Raw genomic sequence first — 20134 nt, 5'->3', positions numbered from 1 at the left:
ATTAAATCCATGAGCAAAAGGAAAACCTTACCTGTTTAATGCTTCTACTTCAACCATATGCGGATCGACTTCATCCTTGAACGACTTGAGTTGCTCAATCTGTCGCTTGACGGCATCAATGTCCGAACCCACGGCTCCCAAATGGGCGAACTTGTCCTCGGCCTTAGTGAGGAACTTGAGGAGATTCTGCAGCGTCTCGTGGAACTCCATCGCCTTCTCCATGGCATCGATGAGGTTCTCCTCACGCTTGGCATACAACGCAGTGATGTTGTCCCAGGCATTATCCAGATCCTCGATGTGCTTCTTCACCTCTGGTTTGTCGGGTTCGCCGCACATGTTCATCAGATTGCTGCCGTGGCGTCGCACCTGCTCCACCTCCGGTTTGGTCTGATCGATCTCGTGGCGGATCTCCTGCAGGGCCACCTGTTGCTTCTTGATGTCCTGCGGCTGGGCCGCCGGTGGCTCCTGGCAGGAGAGCGTCTCCTCCAGATCCTTGAGGGTCTTCATCACGCTGTTCAGCTGCTTCCAGAAGGGTTCGGCCACGCTAAGGATGTCGTCCAGCGAACTGCCGCGCTTCTTGGTGGCATTCTGCACATCGTTCCACAGGTTGTTCAGCTTCTCCAGCTTGGCCTTGATGTCACGCACCGCGGGATCGGATTTGTTTCCAGCCTTGGCGATCACATCGTTGGCCGCTCGCTGAACAGCACTAAAGGCATCCTGACGCTTGTCCAGATCGTCCATCAAGGCATCATTATCCTCGATCTGCTCGCGAATCTTCTGCGGCAGAGCGGACAAGGGATCCAGTTGGTTGACCTGATCCACGGTGTTGGCCAGAGCACGCAGCATGCCCTCCAGTTTATCGGAGAACTGGCTGGATTCCTGGAGAGCACTCTCAAGCGCCTGTTGGCGTTCTCTGAGTTCCAAGCGAAGTGCAGCATACCGAGCATTGTCAGTATCCAGAATCTCATTGATCTTGGCACTATCGTCATCGGCCACCAGTGCACCCAAAGCCTCGCCCGTCTTGTTCAGTTTATCCAAAAGCGGTTTGTGTTCCGCAATGGATTGCAAGAGACGCTCGTTCTTGTCCTGCTGCAGGGTGATCTGATCGGGACGCAAGGCAGGCATGCTCAACCGCGAGATCTGCTGTTCCATGTCATCCAACCAGGCGGTGAGTCCTTGATGAGAATCCGCGAAATGCTCGGACAAAGGCAAAGCCTGCTCCAAAACTCCCAAACGCTCGCTGCACAATTGGGCAACTGTGTCGACGATCTCCTTGAGGTCATCCAACTTCTCGCGAAGAGTGGCAGTGTTCTCGCTCTGCGGGGATTCACGGAGCACCTTCTTGGAGGCGGCAGTAACATCACGAACGCGTCCCTTCTGGCTGGAAATGTCATCGTTGATGGAACGATGCTCCTGCAACTGGGCACGCACCAATTTGGGTTCCATGGCAGGAAGATCAGCCTCACGAAGTGTGGTGTCCATTTCGCGGAACCATTCAAGCAGCTCATCAATGTCACCGGTTACCTCCTTAGCTCTCTGGTTGCTCAGGTGCAGGCGCTCCGCCTTGCGTTGGATTTGCTCCACAATGGAATCAAAGCGACGGTTATCCCTGGTTACAATGCTCTCAATGGTGGCGGCGCCTTCTCCCGGAGAAAGCTGGCACAACTGGGGTCCAACTTGATTGATGCTGTCCAGAATGGGACGCATATCAGACAACTCACCTTCCAGTCGGAGGACATCCGCCTGGCGGGGTTCACTGGGCGCCAAAGCAGCCTCGGCACTTTGCATCCATTCCACCAAACGGTTGTGGGCTTCATGGAATTGCTGCACCAAAGGCAAGGCATTCTGGGCACTCTTCAGCAAATCTCCACCACGGTTGGTCAAGTCACCATAGCGACGCTGCAGCGAGTCCAACTTATCCTTCAGCTGAATGGCCTCATCGTTGGAAATGTGCTTCATCAACTCAGCTCCAGATTCCACAGTGGATTCCACATTCGAAGCGTGCCCGGCGATGTTCTCGTTGAGCTCCAGCAGATGATCCATCTGCTCCAGCAGCTTCTCGGCGTAAACAGGAACAGACTTGAATCGCTTGAGCTCCGCCTCCATGCTCTCCATCCAGGCCACCAGATCCTGATAGCTCAGCACCAAGTGACGCAATCCCTGGCGGGATTCGGCGAGCAGAGCGCCAATATTATCGCTGGCATCTACCAATCCGGTGTAACGCTCGGTCACTCCGCGCACCTTCTCGCCCAGATTGACGGCCTCCTCGTCGCTGACCAAATGCATCAGCTGGGCGGCCACATCGGCGAGATCCGTAAAGTCGGGCTTCTTGCCCAGAATCTCGTCGTGCAGGCGATCATGTTCGCGAATGCGCTGCTGGATCTTCTCCTCATCAGTGGGAATCAACTCCATGGCCTTAACGGAACGCTCCGTGTTGTCCAGCCAAAGTTCAAGAGGGCTGATCTTGTCATGGAATCGCTTGGCCACCTCCATGGCCTCCTCCAGATCCAATTCACGCTGTTCGGCTCCGTCGGTCAAAGCATCGAATCGCTTCATCAGATCGTTCAGCTGCTTCTCAATCGAAGCACGCTCGGCGGGCTCACAGTGATTGGCCACCTCCTTGCCGAGATTGGCCAGCGAACCCATCGAGTTCTGACGATCCAACAGCATTTTCTTTAGGAACTTTTGCTCCTGCAGCTGAGCCTTGACCACCTTGTAATCAGAGCTGGGTGGCTTCTGGTTGGCCACCATCTCCTCGGTGTCACTGAGCCACTTGGAAAGACCAGCCAAAGCCTCTTGGAATTTGCCAGATTGCAGCAGAGCCACATCCAAACGACGATCGCGCTCGTTCATGCGTTCCTTCAGATCGTTCCAGCGGTCGTTTAACCTCTCCAGATCCTTCTCAATGGCCGTGGTGGAGACACCACTGCCGGCGGAGCGCACCAAATCCCTTCCAGCCACATTGACCTTGTCAACATTGATGGCCAGTGGTTCAACCTTGCGCTCCCTGAAGTTGCGGAAGTCCTCCTGCTGGCGGCGAATCTGATCCAATTCCGAGCCCACTGGCTTCATGCGCTTGAACTCATCACTGACATCCTGGATGTCGTCCAGGGTTTGAGATTGGCTGTCGTAGAATTCGCGCAGGGCCTTCAAAGTGGCCTGCAGATTGTCCTCATGATCGCGCACTCGGTTGTCCAGGCGACCCAGAGTCTTGCGCAGAGTGGAGATTTGCTCGCGGGTTTGAGTTGTGTCCGCAGCGAAACCAGCATCCACCAAAACGTCAGCGGCACGCTCGGCATCCTCCAGACGACCGACCAGGCGATCCAACTTGTTCTGGATCTTGCCAACATCGTCGAGTTGTCCCTGCACAATCTTGATCTCACGGCCAGGTGGTGAAAGCTTTTCGATCTCCGTTTCCAAATCATTGAGATCGATGCCCAAGCTCTTCATTTGTTCGTTGAACTGGGACACAGCGGTGGCTGCCGATTGCAGTTCACCACAGCGATCATCCAGGCGTCCCTGCAACTCCGACATGCGATCAGCCAAGCCATCGACTTCGTTGGTCAGATGGTCAGCATCTCCTCCAGCAGCTCGAGCCTCAGCACTGATATCCTTGGCCAGAGCCTTGAGCGACTGCAGTGGCTTGCTGAGATTGGTGAGCTCTTCGCGAATGGCCTTAACACGCTCCAACAGCTTGGGATCCTTGGCAGCTCCACCCAAAGCATCGTGGGCAGCGAGGCGATCCTCGCAGCGACCCAACGAATGATCCAGGTTACGCAACTCATCGTTGAAGTCACCCAAGCGACGCGAACAGTTCTCGATCTCATGGGCACGGGCAATCAAATCGTTGTTCAGCCTCTCCCAGCGATCGCGAATGTCCTGGAGCTCCGCCTTGATCGGTTCCTTGTCGATGTCGCAGCTCGTGAGGAAGGTCTCGCCCAGACCCTTGGTGTTCTCGAACTCTCCGGAATGCTTCCAAACCTCGCTGCGGAAGGTCTGCAGATCACGCAGACGCGTCTCCAGCTTCGCCTTGGACAGCACGCCGGGTGTGAGATCGGCCAGTTTGTCCTCAGCGGTGCGCAGCCAGGCGAGGAATGTCTCCGAGGTCTGCGAGTACTTCTTGCAGTGCTCCATGCACGTCTGCAATCGCGTGTGGCGATCCACAGCCTCGCGACGGAGTTTCTCCCACTGCTGCTGGATGCGATCCAAGTCGCGCTTCACACCACGATCCTGCTGACGGTCGGACAGATCCTTGCCCTTGTTGATCAGCATGATCACCTCGTGCTCGCGGGCCATCACCTCACGGTAGATGGGCTCATGGGTGTCGATCTGGTGCTGCAGCGTTGGCTTGTGGGCCGAAACCAACAAACGATCGGTCAAGTTGGAGAGCTCACCGCCCAGCCAACCCAGAGTCTTGGAGCAGTTCTCGGCAAAGTGGCGGCCATCGCGCAGCGAAGCCTCCGTTTCGGCCTTCTTAGTGTCCAGTTTCTTCTGGAGCGCCAAGTACTGCTTCTCCAAAGCGGCCACCCGGGAGTTAACATCAGCACGCGATGCGGGATCACCCAGAATGTTGCACAAAGTGGCAGCGGATTGTTCCACATCGGCCAGCAGAGGACGTTGACCCTCCAACTGGCGCTCCAGGTTCTCGATCTTGCGCAGATTCTCCTGGTGATCCCCATCTGAGGGCAGGGCATCCAGATTATCGCTGATGTTCTGCAGAGCTTCACGCAGGCGATTGACAGCCGCATCGAATTCCTTGGAACTATCAGCAGCTCCACCCAAACTGTTTGCACGATCGTCCAGTTTTCCAACCAGATCCTCCCACTTGCCGAGGATGTCCTTCAGTTTAACTTCCACGGCCTGGGCATCGGGTGTGCCGGCCAGATGGTCGACCACATCGTGTCCCAGCTCCTGGAAGTGCTTCAGTTGCGGCTGCTGAGTGCGGAACTCCTCGCGGAGCACCTGCACCTGTTGCACCTGGCTCTGAACCATTCGGGGATCCGAGGAGATGGGTCCCAGCACCGTGAGCATGCGCTCCTTGCTGTCCAGCCAGCTCTTCAGATTGCCGTGCGTGTCGAGGAAGTCGCGCAGCTTCTCGGAGAAGGCAATGCGGTTCTTGCAGATGTCGTTGAGATTCTTCCAGCGCTCCTGGATGTTGTCGTTCTCCTGGCGCAACTGTTCGGCACCGGGAACATCCGACTTGCGTCGCAGGATGTCCTTCACCTGGGCCTTGGTGGTGTCCAGAAGGCTCTGCTTCTCGTACATGTCCTCGAGGATCTTGCGCGCCTGCTTGATGCAGCGCTCGGCCTCATCCTTGTTGGAAACCGATTCCTTGGGCAGCTGGCGCTGGATGCGCTCCAGGAACTGAGCGAGTCCCTTGAGGTTCTCGTACTGCTTGCGCAGCTCCTCGCTGAGATTATCCAACTCGTGCTGACGATCATTGAGACGCACGCCAATCAGTCCGTAGCGATTGTTAATCTCGCTCAGCTGCTGCTGCACCGGAGACATCTCAGAGAGCTGGAAACCGTCCTGGGAGGACCTGCGGCTACCAAATCCACTGGAACCAGTCGATAGTGGCGACAGGATGCCTCCCTTGGTGGGGCTGGGGCTTCTGGCGTCTCCGGACATGCGGCGCAGCGGACTGGCCCGCTTGATCGGACTGTAGGTGGACCTCTTCCTAGCAGGACTTTCCGGACGAATCAAAGCATCATACTGTGATCCGATATCGTTGATCTTGTCAATAGTGGGAGCATAATCGCGGTAGTCCTTGCAAATGGGCTTCAGCTCGTCGTGCTGCTGCTTGATCCTGTCCAAATCGATGGCCACCGGGGCAAGTCCATTGACACGAGCCTCCGTGCTTGCGAGCCACGAGAGAACCTGATCCTTCAGACCCTCGTAGGCCAGCTGCTGCTCGGCCTTCTGCTTGGACAGCTTGGCGCGCTCATCGATGCTGATGTTGATGTTGCGCCACTGAGATTCCAGTGCCTTGATGCGATCGCGCAGCACGCCGGTATCGGTGACATCGCGCAGGCTAATCAGATCCTTGCCATTGCGCACGCAATCCTCGAACTGCGGTGCCAATTGATCCTTGTCGCGGGACAGTTCGTTCATGCGGCGAGCCAACTCCTCGGTGGAGAGCAAACTGGTCTCCCGACCATCGAGGGCCTCCTGCAGATTGGCCATGCGCTGCTCCACAGTGCTGATCTCATCCAGATATCTGCCCAATCGGTTGTACACGTCGTCGAGGAATTCGCCACGCTTGTTGGCCTTCTCGTAGAGCTTCTCGAACTTGCCAGTTACATCGTTCAGATTCGATTCCACCTTCTTGGCAATGCGGGCATTCGAGGCGCTGGCCAGCAGATGCTTGGCCGAGATTTGAACGCTGTCAATGCTCGCCTGGTGGGACTGAAGATCGGCAAGCAAGACCTTGTGCTCGCGTATCTGCTCCTGCAGACGCTCCTTGATCAGCGAGGCGGGACGGAGATTCAAGTTGTACTTGTCCTCCGCCTGGTTAACCCATCCCACCAAACTGTCCAGGGCATCCTGCACACCCTGCGATTGCACCAAAGTCTTGTCCAGAGTCTTGCAATGTTCGCCAAGATTGTCCAGCAGCTGCTGGTAGTTGTTCTTCAGATCGGCAATGGGCAGTTCCAGTTGGTTGATCTCCATTGGACTGAGCTGGCCGCCCAGGCTGCGCAGCAAGTTGTCGAGTGCCTGTTGGGCATTGTCCACCAAACGGCCGTTGGAAAGGAGCTCATTGTGCAGAGCCTTGGCCTCGTTCATCTGATCTTGGACACCCTTCGGGTCGCCAGCAATTGGTTCGGAGATGATGCGAGATACACGGGGATGCACACTCCTCAGCCATTCGTTGGCCTTGTCCAAAGCATCCTGGTACTCCCGCTGTCGTCCGCCCAGACCAGAAACGCGATCCTGCAGAGCGTTGACGCGGTTAAGCAGATCCTTGTACTGCGCCGAAACCAGCGAAACCTCCTGTCGGATGGGACTCTCGGCAGTCGAAAGCGGCTCCACATGAGGCAATCGCTCGGGTAGAGAAGTGCGGAAGTCATTTAGAATAGCGAGGAACTCCTTGCTCTCATCCACAAACTTCTGAGCGGCCATGGTGATGAAGCGCAGATCAGCCTGGTGACCAATTACATCGCTTACGAACTCCCGAACCGAATCCGCCTGCGAGGGCAGACGAGTCAAGTCCGAGAGGGAACGCTCCTTGTCCTCCAGAGTTCGCCTGGCAACTTGCAGCCAATCGGAGAAGACATCCAACTCGCTGCGCAGCTTGGTCAACTCATCGCGACCAGCTTCCAGTCGGCGGAGCAGGCGAACAGTGCGATCATTGACACGATCCACACGAGAACGCAGCTCCCGTCCTGAGTTCTCCAGAGTGGTGACTTCAGGGGCAGACAAAACATCGCCACCTGTGAGCACAATCTGACGGATTTGCTCCAAACAAGTGGCCACTGGTCGCTGCTGAGACTCGATTTCGTCCTTGATTTGCTATAAGAACAAGAATAATAGCATTTAAGATTGTGTAAAGTTATAAAATCCAAGGAAATACTCACCTTAAGGGCGTTAATCTGGTTGCGCAACTCATCGATCTTCTCGCGAGGTCCGCCGACACTTGAGATTTTCTGTTCCACAGTGGTGACCCATTTCAACAGATCGTTGACATTCTCTTCGCACATGTTGAACTTCTCGAATACTGCTTGCTATATAGTTTATATATAATTTAGGGAGGGCAAAACAATAACATAATTAGTACACACTCTAAGGTAAAGAAAACTTCTTAGCTTGATACGGGTCGCTATAAAGGTTTTTTGATATAGAGATTTCATAGATATCGTATATATATAAATGTCGATAGATAAATGGAACACAAAATATATATAAAACACAAACATAGCTGGAAAGAACACATTTGTTTGTTGAAGCGATTGCAAGGCAAAGACTTAGGGCAAAGCGGGTTTTTAAAGCAAGCATTAAAGTATTATAAAAGCAGTTAACATAAACCAAAGTAATAATAAAGACATACAAACACCAAGGTTTACTACTTCGGGGTACAAACACTACTGGGGACTAGCAACTACGAGTTGTTTTACTTTTAGTATGCACTAACTACGATTTAATGGTTTTGTTTTTGGTTTTTGGTTTGGTTGGGTTTCTGGTTTTATTTTTTGGTTAGTGTTAATTTTGGTTTTTTTTTTGGGTTTATTTGTCAAATTAAAACTGCAAACGAAATAATATATCAAAATATTTATATATGTATGCTGAAAAATAGGTAGAAAATTTGTATTTAAACAAGATGTAAAAAATAATAACTAAAGCCTGGGCTGGAAAAGGAAACGTAACCTTAGTCCAAAACTAGGAAGAGGATAGAGTCTAAAGATGTGTGGGGTATTCCGGGAATATCCAACACATTCAGCCAAACCAATCTCTAACCGCAAAGAAAGCTAATTAGAGATTGGTCTGATCCTACGTGAAATACTGCCTAGGATATAGTGGGGTTTAGAAAAGGAGAAGGGGAGTATATGTGTGCGAGCTCGAATGGAAAGAGATTCGTATGCTAGTGTTATAGACAAATCGAAAGAGAGAGATAGAGTATATATAGAGTATTGAACATGGTGTCCTATTGCCGACGTCATTTATGCGGAGGAGTATGAGACATAACGCATTGCTCTTCGGCCTGACAAAGCGCGATCGATGGAGTACGATAGTTATGGATGCATGTTTGTTGGATGTATTCTGTGATGCACTTGCTGACTCTGATTGCATTACTGTGGCTGCTGTCGCTTGAGAACTTAAGCGATCTCAGCGAAAAATACGTTAAATTGAACATAAAACTGAATGCCATGCGCTGCAATATAAGAGATTTGCGAAATAATAATAAATATGATTTGCAAAATAAAATTGCCAAGTGTTCAGTTCTTTTTTTTTTTTTTTCGTTGTGGAAAGCTCACATCTGGGTTAGTCTGATGAGATAGAGTTTAAGTTTAGAGTAGAGACAGAGATAGACAGAAATAGATAAAGAGAGACAGCGCGCTGATCAAAATGTCTTAACAAAATCGAAATCATAGAATCAATATCGATAGTAGAAGTGTATAATAATACCAAACATGCCACGAACAAAGCTTTAAATTTAGAATTATGGTAATTTTGCAGTAATTTCTTGCAGAAATTCGTAAGTAATTTGTTGCATTCGCAATTCCGTTTTCGAGATTCGTTTCGGTGATTGGAAATCGAAAGAGTACACGTGGACGTCGTGGACTGAGACTTACCCTCTGTTCTGCCGGCAGGAGCAGACCCTTCTCGGCGGCCTTGACCAGGTCGATGTTGTTCTTCGGCTCATTGGCATCGGTCAGGCGGCCCTCGTTGGCATCGATCAGTCCACTGCTAATGGCAGCAGCCAGTGGAACGATGACCCCGGTGCTGGGATCACGCACCACCGTCGACGAGGGATCCACCAGACCCGAGCCAATGGCCTCGGCCAGCGTGAACTTGCGCCGGCGGATGATGTCGGGATGCATTTGGAAGGGATCTACCAGGCAGCCATTGGTCGGGTTGTACAGGTTAAAGGTGATGGCTTCTAGCAAACCGAATGAGCGCTTGGGCGTGCAGATCAGGCCGCTTTCGTAGGCCTCCTGCAGCGTGCAGAGCTTCGAGGTCTGGGTGTTCAGCACATTGGCCTTGTTCGCATCCATCAGTCCCTTGCGGAACGCCTCTGGCAGGCGCACCAGCTTGGCCTTGGCCAGATCCTTGACCAGCGCCGAATCGGGATCCACTACACCCGCACTGGCGGCCTCCTTGAGCGTGTATACCCTGGGCGTCTCGATGACAGTCAGCGAATCGTTTGCGCTATCGTCGCTCGCCGATGCAGCTGGTGCGGATCCAGGTGCACTTGCAGGCACATAAGTCAACATTCCGGTCTGCAAATCCAGACACTTGGACTCGGCCGCCTGGTCAAAGGTGACCGGTTCGCGTACGTAAACAATCAAAGTGGGATCGAAGGCAAAGTACAAGGCCTTTGGATCAACGAGTGTGCGTTTGGTGGTGTCCACGAGACCGCGTTCTACGGCCAACGAATAAGGCAGGAACTTGAAGCTATCGAAATCGCGAACGAGTGCCGTCTTGGGATCGATTATGTTGTAGCGAATGGCCTCCTCGAGGGACATTTCACGCGGCTTGCTAATCACAACGCTCACGGGCGTTTGTCCTAACAATTCTACACTGTCTTGGCGGCGAACAACGTCATTGCGATCGGTCAGAGGTCGCGTAATGGTCACCAAAATTCCACGCGAAAGTGCCACGTCGTAGTTGTAAGCTGACTTCGATTTGGGATCAAATACCCTGCCCTTGCTAACATCAATGTCCCCGTTCTCAATGGCTTCAGTGAGCGGCAGCTCTTTGCCGGTGAGCTGGTTCTTAAACACAGTCGTCGCGGGATCAATGAAGCCCGAGTGAATTGCTTCGATTAGGTCAAGATATTCCCCGGTTGTCGGATCGCAGAATTTGCCCGTTTCGGGGCGATAGAGTTGCTGTCTCAAGACGAGTTCAAGGCTGAGTAGTCGGCGATTGGAGACAATTAATCCTCTAGCCCTAGCTGCCTGCAAGTCCAACTGTTCGTTACCTAGATTGTAGCAACCCCTGGTGTCATCAATCAACTGCTCCTTGATGGCATTGGCCAGCCGGAGGTACTTGCCAGTCTCGTGGTGTTTGACCAAACTGGAGGACAAGCTAACCACATCCTCCACGCAGGCTTCGTTCAGATTGAGCTTGCGATTGGTAACCGGATGCAAAACCTTGCGGGTGTTAACATCGTAGAAACCCATGGACAATAGTTCATAAAGACCAAATCCGGCATTCTCGATGTCTACGATTAAACCCAGACTCAAGGCCTCACCCAAAGGCACAAAATTATTGCTGCCCGGCTCCCGGAAGACACCTTCCCTCCTGTTGATAATACCATTCCTACAGGTCTCACTCAGTGTGTACATTTGCTCTGTTTGTTCATCGAAGTAACAAGGCAGGTGAGGATTAATCACGAAACTGCGCATGCTCTCGAGCAAAGTGATCTGGCGACCAGTTCGTGGATCGCTCAACTTTCCGGTCTTGTCGTCAAAGAGTCCCTGATGAATTGCACGCTGAATGCTGATGGGCGCATTGACATCCATCAGGATTCCAATATCAAAGGCGTGCTTTAATGTCATTGTTTGATTATTGTAAAGTAGTTTCGAGTTCTGGGCATCAATGATGCCGTTGTCCTTGGCGTGCGTCAAATTCAATTGTTTGTATAGACCCGTCTTGAAGTCCCTGATCTGCACACTGTGTTCGTCCAGTAAGTTTGTGTTCAAAGCCTCGGCAAAGTTCAGTTTCTCTCCCGACTTGGGGTCGACAAAGTGACCGTCCACTTCATCGTAGACATTCTTCACCACAGCCTCGATGAGGCGCAATGGCTTCTTCGCTTCAACCAGAACACCTCGATCGAAGGCTTCCTTAAAGTCAATTGGATTGTCATCGGCATCCCTAACCGTTCCCTGTTTACTGTCAACGATTCCCGACTCGGTGGCCACCCCGAACGGAACGATCTGTCCCGAACCCAAATTGACGACCGTCGAATCGGGATCGAGGATGCCCCTACGAATGGCACGTTCAGTTGTGAGCTTCTCGCGGGTCACCGTGTTGCTAAATTGACCAGTTTTCGGATCGTAGAGACCCCGGTAGACTGCATCTGGCAGGCTGCGTTTACGCTTGGGTGGAATAAGAATGCGATTTTCCAGAGCTTCGTGAAGGGACAATTTTGTGGAGGCATATGGATTAATCACATATCCCGCAATCGGATCGAGATAACCCTTAGCTATCGCTTCAGTAATGGAAATTATGGACTCTGTCTTGGGATCGAGAAGAACCAGCTCCTCGGGATTGATGAGCTTCTGGGCAATTGCGGATTTCAGGTCCAGTTGCTTGTCGTCGATGGTGAACTTTGCTGTCGAAGGATCGTAGAGACCACGCAGCAGACAATCGACCAGGGACAACGGCTTCTTGGTGCTAATCAGATAGCCCTTGACGAAGGCCTCATCCAGGCTGATATTGGGCGAACTTAGAGTGCCACGAACAGTGTCCAGCAGACCAACCTTGGCCGCCTCCTTGCCCGGCAGGATCTTATCGTGATCTGCGTCCTTGACAAGCGTCGTTTCCAGTTCCACAAAGCCCATTTCGATGGCCTGTTGGAGGAGAATCTCCTCACCGGTAACCGGATTCAACACCTTGCCAGTGCTTGGCGTGTAGTACTCACGCTGCAGCAGTTCTGGGAGACTCCAGGTGACGCTATCGGTCTTCACCAGACGCTGCTGCACACCCACATCGAAGGGCACAAGGGTGTTGTTCTTATTGTCCTTGATTTGACCCGTTGCGGGGAGCACCAAATCATCTTCGATGGCGCAATCCAACTTGACCTCCTTCTTAGTTACAGTATCCACAATCAAGGAGATCTTTGGATCGACTAGACCAATCTCAATGGACTTTTGTACATCGACCTGGTTCTGACTCTCGGAGTCGAAAAGTTTTCCCGTCTCTGGGTCGTAGAGACCCTTGCGAACAGCAGCCTCCAAAGAAATGGGTTTGCGTGCTCCGGGCACTAGGAAACCTAGCTGGAAGGCCCGCTCCATGGGAATCTCCTTGAGCGTCTGGATGTCTATCACCGTGCCCGCCTGCATGTCCACCACCCCCAACTCAATTGCCATACGCAGTGGAATCACCTCACCGCTGACTGGGTCGCGCACCGATATCGACTGGATGTCCAGCTTGCCACTGTTGATGGCCTCAACAATGGAGCAAACCCGACCATCGTCAAGCACCACCTGTCCGGTCTGTGTGTCAATTGTTACGTTCTCCATGCCCGATGGCCTCTGCTCTTCGGGATTAGCGCGGATTATCCACTGGCGGGCGATGCACTCAAAGAAGGGGATTTTCTTTCCTGTCTTGGGATCCACCATGTGACCAGTGTGCCTGTCCAGCAGAGGACGCTCCAGAGCCGTTGTGAGATTTTCATATTTGCCGGTATTAAAGTTCTTAACCAAAATGGTTTCTGGGTTGAAAACATTCATTTCGAATACCAAGGTGTGGAAGGAAACCTTCTGGCCAGAGCTTGGATCAATGAAGTATTGATTCTCTGGATCATAGATGTTCAGTTCGCTCAAACTCTCGGGAGTGAGTTCTGTATCCACATCCACCAAGTAGGTGACCTGTTGTAGTACAATCAACTTGTCGTCAATGATCTGCACTTCATCCAATGGACTCAGTTGCTCCTCCTTGAGCAGAGTGGCAACAGTTTGTGACTGTTGTTCGCCATCCACGATTACCTGGCACTCATCAGGGCTGATAAGTTTCTGGGAAATGGCATCACCAATTGGCAGAGTCCTTGGGACTTCTCGCTTGATTGTGGTTTCTACTATTTCAGCTGGCATTTCAACCACATCTCGAGACTCATCTTCTGGAGTACCCTCCACGGTTGATGTTGTTGTTGTCGTGGTTGTAGTGGTAACCTTGGTGATTAAAGTGCTCGTGCTGGTTGAGATTTCTTCTGTTGGCAGTTCTTCCACAGTTTCAGTTACCACTTGGGTGGTGGATTGTCCTGGTTTTACTGCCTTCTCTGTGGTCAGTGCATCAACCAAAGCCTTGCCAGCCAGGACAGGTGCTCCTACAATAGCCAGGGCACCCAACTTAGCCGCATCCTTAACATTCTTTAGGATGTTGCTACCACTTCCATCTGCTGGCTGAGGACCCTTCTCACGCTCAATAAAATCGACAACAGATTGATGTTTATCGGAAGCAGGTTGAGGTTGAACAATTTGCTCGAGGTCACCTGGTTGTTGGGGTTTCTCTTCCGTGATAATGGTTGTCTTCGTTGTCACCGTTTCAGTTGTCTGAGAAGTTTCAATTGGTTGAGCTGGAATAGGTTGCACTGGCTCATTAACAGGCGTTTCCTCGACAGATTCTACAATTTCTTGTGGTTTACTTTCATCAACTTTAGGAGTCTGAGTTATTTCAGTAGCTTGAGCAGGAATTTGTTCCTCTTTAACTGTGACTGTAACCTCCTGAGGTTGGCTTTCCTCACTGCTTGTAGTGGTTGTCGTTGTGGTGATAGTAGTTGTTGTCACTGTAGATTCTGTGAGTGTTGGCTCTTCGATAGTGACAACCCTTTCTTCAAGCACAATTGTGCTGGTTGGTTCCACCATGGAGGAATCATCAGTAATCTCAGTTGGCTCATCCACTTTAGTGGGCTCTTGATTAGTTGGTTCTTTAACTTGGACATCCACAATCTTTTCAGGTTCAGACTCCCCAATAACAGTAACGTCTTCAGTTGTCGGTTGCTCTTCAATTGTTTTTACTGTTTTTGTAATTGTGGTAATAGTTTGCGAACTTGTAATGGGTTCCTGAATTTCGGTTGTAATTTCTGTGATCTTTGTTTCAGATACGGGGTCGACAAATGGAGCCAATGGTGCTGTGAAAGGTGGCTCGATTTCTGCAATCTCTTCCTTCTTAGCAGTTCTCGGCTTAGGTTCGGGTTTTGTAGAAGGTTCAGGAGAAGCTTCCTTTCGTTTTGTTGGTTCAGGAGAAGGTTCCTTTTGTTTTGTTGGTTCAGGTGAAGGATCCTTTTGAGTGATTGGTGCAGGAGATGCTGGTTCAGGAGTTTTCTCTTTCTTGATCGGCTCAGGAGTCGAGTCCTTTTTAACAGGCTCGGGTGTTGGCTCCTTCTCAACTGGTTTTGGACTTGCTTCTTTCGTAACTTCCTCAGTTGCTGGTTCTTTCTTTGTCTCCTCTACAGGTTTCACTTCGGGCTCAAAATCTTCCTTCTTTGTTGTCACTGTGGTAATAGTTTCAGTTACTTTGAACCCTGTTGGCTCTTCTGACACTTCCTTGGGTTTCCCAATGATTTGCTCTACGACTTCAATTACTGGTTTATCGTCAACAGTTGTAGTGGTCGTTACATCTTCCACCACAACTGGTTCTTGATTTTCCGTTTCCGTTGTTGTCTTTGAGGTAGTTATTGTTGTGACTGTTGTTGTGGTGAGTGTGCTTGTTGATTCTACAACTGTTGGCTGCACTTCTCCACGTGTTAGCTCCTTGGGATTCTCCTGTTGTTTTTCGTTGGCTATGAAGTTGGCAGTTGTGGAGCTGATAAAGTTCTCCGTTTCGCTGAGAAGATTGTCCACCTCACTTGGCACTTGTTGCGGCTTCGGCACATTGCTACGCTCCTGGTCAATGAAGCTGCTCTGAGGTTTTTCTGGTTTCGCAGTGGTCTTGGCATCTTCCGTGGGAGACTTCCCAGAATTGAAGAGGCTTTTTACCCCACTCACGATGGCTCCGCCGGCCAGCACAGGAGCTGCAATGACTCCGAGTGCTCCCATCTTGGCGGCATCCTTCACATTCTTCAACGTCTTTGATGGCTCTTTGCTGCTCTTTGTCTCGACTTCACTTACACTGGAAACGGGAATTTCCTTGGTGGACTGTGTGGTGCTCACCACCTGCATCTCTTGCTTGCGAGTGTCCGAACTGACCACCACTGTCTGGGTGCGTTCCTCCACTACCACAGTTTGATCATTCGTGCTCGTGGCTAGAGCTGCCACTGATTCTGGACTTTCTCCTGCCGCCGCCTTGGTCTCTCGTGTTGTCGACTCTTCGCGCAGGATTCCAAGCTCCTTAGCCTCTTCCAAGCTGCACACTTCACCGGTGTTGACGTTCTGCACCTCGTTGTTGGAGATGAGAACGTAGCCCTGCATCAGCTCAATGGTTTTGGTGGTTACCGTGTGTACGGCGCGCACTGTCTCCATGATTTCGGTCTTGGGAATGGGTTTCTGAGTGACCACAAAGTCGGATAGATTTTTCACGACTAGAACACCATTTTCCATGGCTTGACGCAAAGGCACGCGTTCCCCAGTGGACGGGATGGTCACAGTTTGGGCAGCAACATCGATGAGATCTCGCTCCATGGCGGTCACTACCTCGATAGCATCGGCCTTGGGTGAATAGGGAATGGACATAATGAAGTTCTCCTCGATGGCTTGCTTAATGGGCAGTGCCTTCTTCGTACTTGGGTGCAGAACCACTCGCTTCGAGGGCTCCACAAGGCTCTTCTCCACGGCCACTGGGAATATCATGCCCACCGGTGGAATTTCCACCTTGGATTTTTGCTTATCATAGCTTGGATCAAATAGCTTCGCCTCGATGGCTTCGGTGATGTTCAGCGTTTTGTTCTTGTAGCTGAATGTGGAATCATCTGCGTTGACAATACCCTTTTCGATTGCCTCCTCCAGTGTGCACTTTTCTGGTTTTTGCAGTTTCGAATGCGGGTCCAAGACTTCGCACACGATCGCTTCATGGATGCTCAGTGGATATCCGCTTTCCGGATGGACAATGGTCTGCGTTTTCGGATCAATTAATCCCTGGGCTGCCAGTCGTGGCACGGATAAACTCTTAGCCAGCGGCATGAGAATATGGTTGGTTTGTTCGGGATCCAAAATCTTTTGTTCCACTGCTTGTCTTAAATTAAGCGACCGATTGCTCTGGGGATCGATGACCTGGCCCCGACGTCCATCAATAAGACCCGTATTCAGAGCCTCACTAATGTTGACAACCTCACCTTTGGGATTGGTGAAGTTATTTGTGTTTTCGAGTATCTCGCAGGTCTCCTCATCGATGATTCCCTTGCGTAGGGCATCCTTTGGCTTAAGGATAACCTTGCGCATTCTCTGCAGAACCACTACCTTCTCTTCGACCGTTACCGGCTCAGTGTCAAAGGACCTACCTCGTTGCAGCTGATCCCTTGAAACAATGCCCCTTTCGTAGGCCACTTCCACTGGGATTTGCTCACCAGTTCGTGGATCGGTAACAAAGCGAACTGTTCGCAAAGCTCCTTCGGCGGCAACCAATGGAGCACCCACCACACTCAGTAGTCCAAGTTTGGTGGCAGTGATCAAGTCGACAGGTTGACCTTCGGAATCCAGAATAGTTGCGGTTCTGGGATCGTAAATAGAACGCGCAATCGCCTCAGTTACGGAAATTGGCTGTTTGGTTGTGGGATCCACAATCTTGATCAGCTGTTCGTCTATCAATCCCTGTCGGGCGGCATCGAAGATGTTCTCAGTCTCCCCGGTTTGTGTAAAGATCACAAGGGCTGTGGACGGATCATAGATGGCACCAGGAGCAATTTGCAGGGGCTCTGGCGAGGCAAGCTCTCGCTGGCAGGTGAGCACCTCTACAAACTTGGGCGGAGCGTCCTTTAAGGGAGTAGAAACTTCCAGAACATCTGGCATGTTGTTTACCCTGGTAATGCGAAGTATTGTCTTTTGATTAGCACCTCTCGTTGCCGGAACCGTTTCCAAAATAATCTTGCTCTCGTCGATTGCACTTCGCATACCCTGCACTTGTTTCCTACTGTTGGTATAGTTGCCATAACTATCCAGAATATCACGTTCGAAGGCTGATTGCACAGAAATCTTGTCACCGGTGCTGGGATCAATAACTGAAACCGACAGGTTGTTGATGATCTGCTTGTTGATGCACTCCTCAAAGTTGACCAAGCGATCTGTGCCCTGCACATGGAAAACTCCCGTATCCGGATTGAACAACTTTTGCTCGATGGCATCCTTCAGTCGCCATCCACCGGGAGGCAGTTCCATAATCTGTCGCTCCGTCACATTTTGTTCGATATAGCTACTCTTCTCCATGTTTATAAATTCGGACACCACACGCTGCGGCTTCACAAGTTCCTGAGTAATCGGAATCTCCACCGACTTCTCCACATACTTGGTGTGCTGTGTGTTCAGCTTGATGGGCTCTGCTTCTGGTATGATTTGTTTGGTCACAATGGTGATCGTGGACTTTGTCTTTTTCCTATTTGTTGGCTCAGGCACGGTTTGATTGCTATCAGGAACTAACAGACCGTAGTTAAGGGCCTGTTGCACGGAGTAAATGTTGCCCGTTTTCGGGTCCTTGAAAAGTTGTCTCTCCTCGTCAATGAAACCTTGACGCACTGCCTCCGTAAAGGTCAGCAGTACGCTGTCACCCGGTTCCTGGGAACCAGCCCTGATTGTCACATAACGATTGATCGTCCGCGTCACTGTTTCCGTGGTCAAAGTAATGTTGAGCAAACTGCTCAGAAGGAGTGCACCCTCTGGTGTAATGAACTTCCGCTCGATGGCTGTATCAAGCGGTACCGTCTCCCCGGTCTTGGGATCCAACAGGTATCCCGTCTTCGGGTCAATCAGATTGTGATAGACCAAATCGAAGACACTAAGCTCCTTGCCACTGGCATTTTGGACACCGATGCCGCGGCTAAACATCTCGTACACCTCCTGGCGCACCAGTCCCTCGCCCACAGCCACCTCCAATGGCACCAGACTATCCCTACCCGTCTCTAAGGCAAAGCCCGTGCTCTTGCGACGCAGAAGGTCACGCGAGAGGGCCACATTAAAGCTAACATAGTCATTGCTCCTCAGATCCTTGAACCCGTCAATATCGAATATCGAACGCTGCGCCACCGAGCTAATTAGGCCGCGTTCCACCGCCTCCGGAATGCTGATTAGTTCACCGGTCATAAAGTCGCGATACTTGCACTCCGCGGGCAGAACAATACCGTCGGCGATGGCCTCCTGAAGGGTGACCAATTCGCCCTTTCGTTTCGTGATGCACTTGAGCAGATTACCGTCCAGCACACCGGCCTCGATGGCCTGCATGATGCTCAGCTTCTCGCGGCGCATGGGACTCGTGATCTGGGCCTGCTTATCCAGCAGATTCAAATCGCAGATGTCCTTCAGCGTGTACGGCTTAACGATCAACTGACGGTTGCGCGCCTCCGCGAAGGTGAGCTTCTCCTTGGTCACCTCGTTGACGTACCGACCCGTCTTGGCATTGAGAACGCCCGACTGCAGTGCCTCCTGCAGTGTGATCTTCGTATCGCGTTTCGCGTCCACCACTTCGCGCACACTCGCATCAATTAGCTGATTGGCAATGGCCGAGTCCAGTCGGAACTTGTCGCCGGAGTTGCGATCCGCTATCCAGCCAGCGCCATCGACCAAACCGTGGGCAATCGCATCGCTCAGGCACAGCGCATTCGACTTGATTGTCACCGACTCATGCCGGATGAGGTAGCCCCGCTCGTAGGCCTCCGCCAGGCTGATGGTTTGACCCGACTTGACGCGGTACAGGCCCGTCTTGGTGTCCACACTCCCCGCGCTAATGGCGTCGGCAATGTTGCGCGGATTCTCCGGCGAGACGATCTCCGCCGTGGAGGATTGTTGCTCTACGGTGACCGTGTTGTTTACCTTGATCCGCTTCTCGGCCGTCTCGAAGCCGGATTCCGCTTCGCTAATCTCGCGCTGAATAACCTCCAGCAGCGACAGCTCCCGTCCGCTGGCATCGCGACCCGCTCCCGGTTGAAGCAGTTGCCTTGCCAGCTGCGCATCGATTAATCCCTGATCGGCGGCTTGTTCCAGCGTGATGCGACGATCGCCCACCAACATCTCGCCGGTGCGCACGTCCAGGATGCGCAGCTGGATAGCCTCGCCGATGGTGAGAACGCGTCCCGTTCTTGGATCGCGGATTCCGGCTATATCCAGCACCGATTGGCCGCCCAGCTGTTGGGAGCGCTTGAGCGTTCGGATTTCGTTGAACTGGATCTGCGACTGCGGCAGGTTAGTGGTGCTGACCTCCTGACTAGCGGCATCCAAGCCATCGCTACTGTAAACGCTCTTCGTAGAGCTTTTCGTTGTCTTCGTTGAGCTGAATCTGCAAGGTTGTAATTAAATCATTAGTATAGAGTTCCCACAGTACAATCACCCATATGGAATTTATATGACCTCAAGATTAAATCCAATAAAACAAATTAATGTACAGGAAATCTTTTTCGACTCGTCCAAATCTCCGAAAGTTTTATGAATATCAACAAACTTTTTTGTGTTCTTTGGTGAACAAATCTGCGATAATATTTTCAATTGAGTCACCCCTTTTGGTTCTTTTTATTCTAGAATTCTTTATATTTTTTTTAAATACTATATAAAGGAACTAAGTCATCCTAAAGTATTACTCATAAAAACATTTAATTTTTACAGCCACTTAAATGATTAAA

The 20134-nt window shown here is 51.4% G+C and overlaps 1 protein-coding gene across 50 annotated transcripts in view; it reads right to left on the bottom strand.

The window, feature by feature from the left end:
* Nucleotides 1–20134, bottom strand: part of LOC108096522 (microtubule-actin cross-linking factor 1) — a 72515-nt gene that overhangs the window by 11344 nt on the left and 41037 nt on the right. For 42 of the 50 annotated variants that reach the window (XR_001771707.2, XM_017198179.2, XM_017198180.2 and 39 more), the window contains 3 exons: nucleotides 9288–19794; nucleotides 7575–7721; nucleotides 32–7509 (listed from right to left, as the gene is read on the bottom strand). Coding sequence is in view for 49 of the 50 variants with exons in the window: in XM_017198179.2 (XP_017053668.1) it covers nucleotides 32–7509; nucleotides 7575–7721; nucleotides 9288–19794 (18132 nt within the window). In the remaining variant the exon portion in view is untranslated. The remainder of the gene's footprint in view (nucleotides 1–31; nucleotides 7510–7574; nucleotides 7722–9287; nucleotides 19795–20134) is intronic. The other 8 variants (XM_017198184.2, XM_043208299.1, XM_017198186.2 and 5 more) reach the window with 1 other exon arrangement.

This window comes from Drosophila ficusphila, unplaced genomic scaffold, assembly GCF_018152265.1.
Source record: "Drosophila ficusphila isolate 14025-0441.05 unplaced genomic scaffold, ASM1815226v1 contig_414, whole genome shotgun sequence".
NCBI lineage: Eukaryota > Metazoa > Arthropoda > Insecta > Diptera > Drosophilidae > Drosophila > Drosophila ficusphila.
This window is presented reverse-complemented; position numbering and strand designations above follow the sequence as displayed.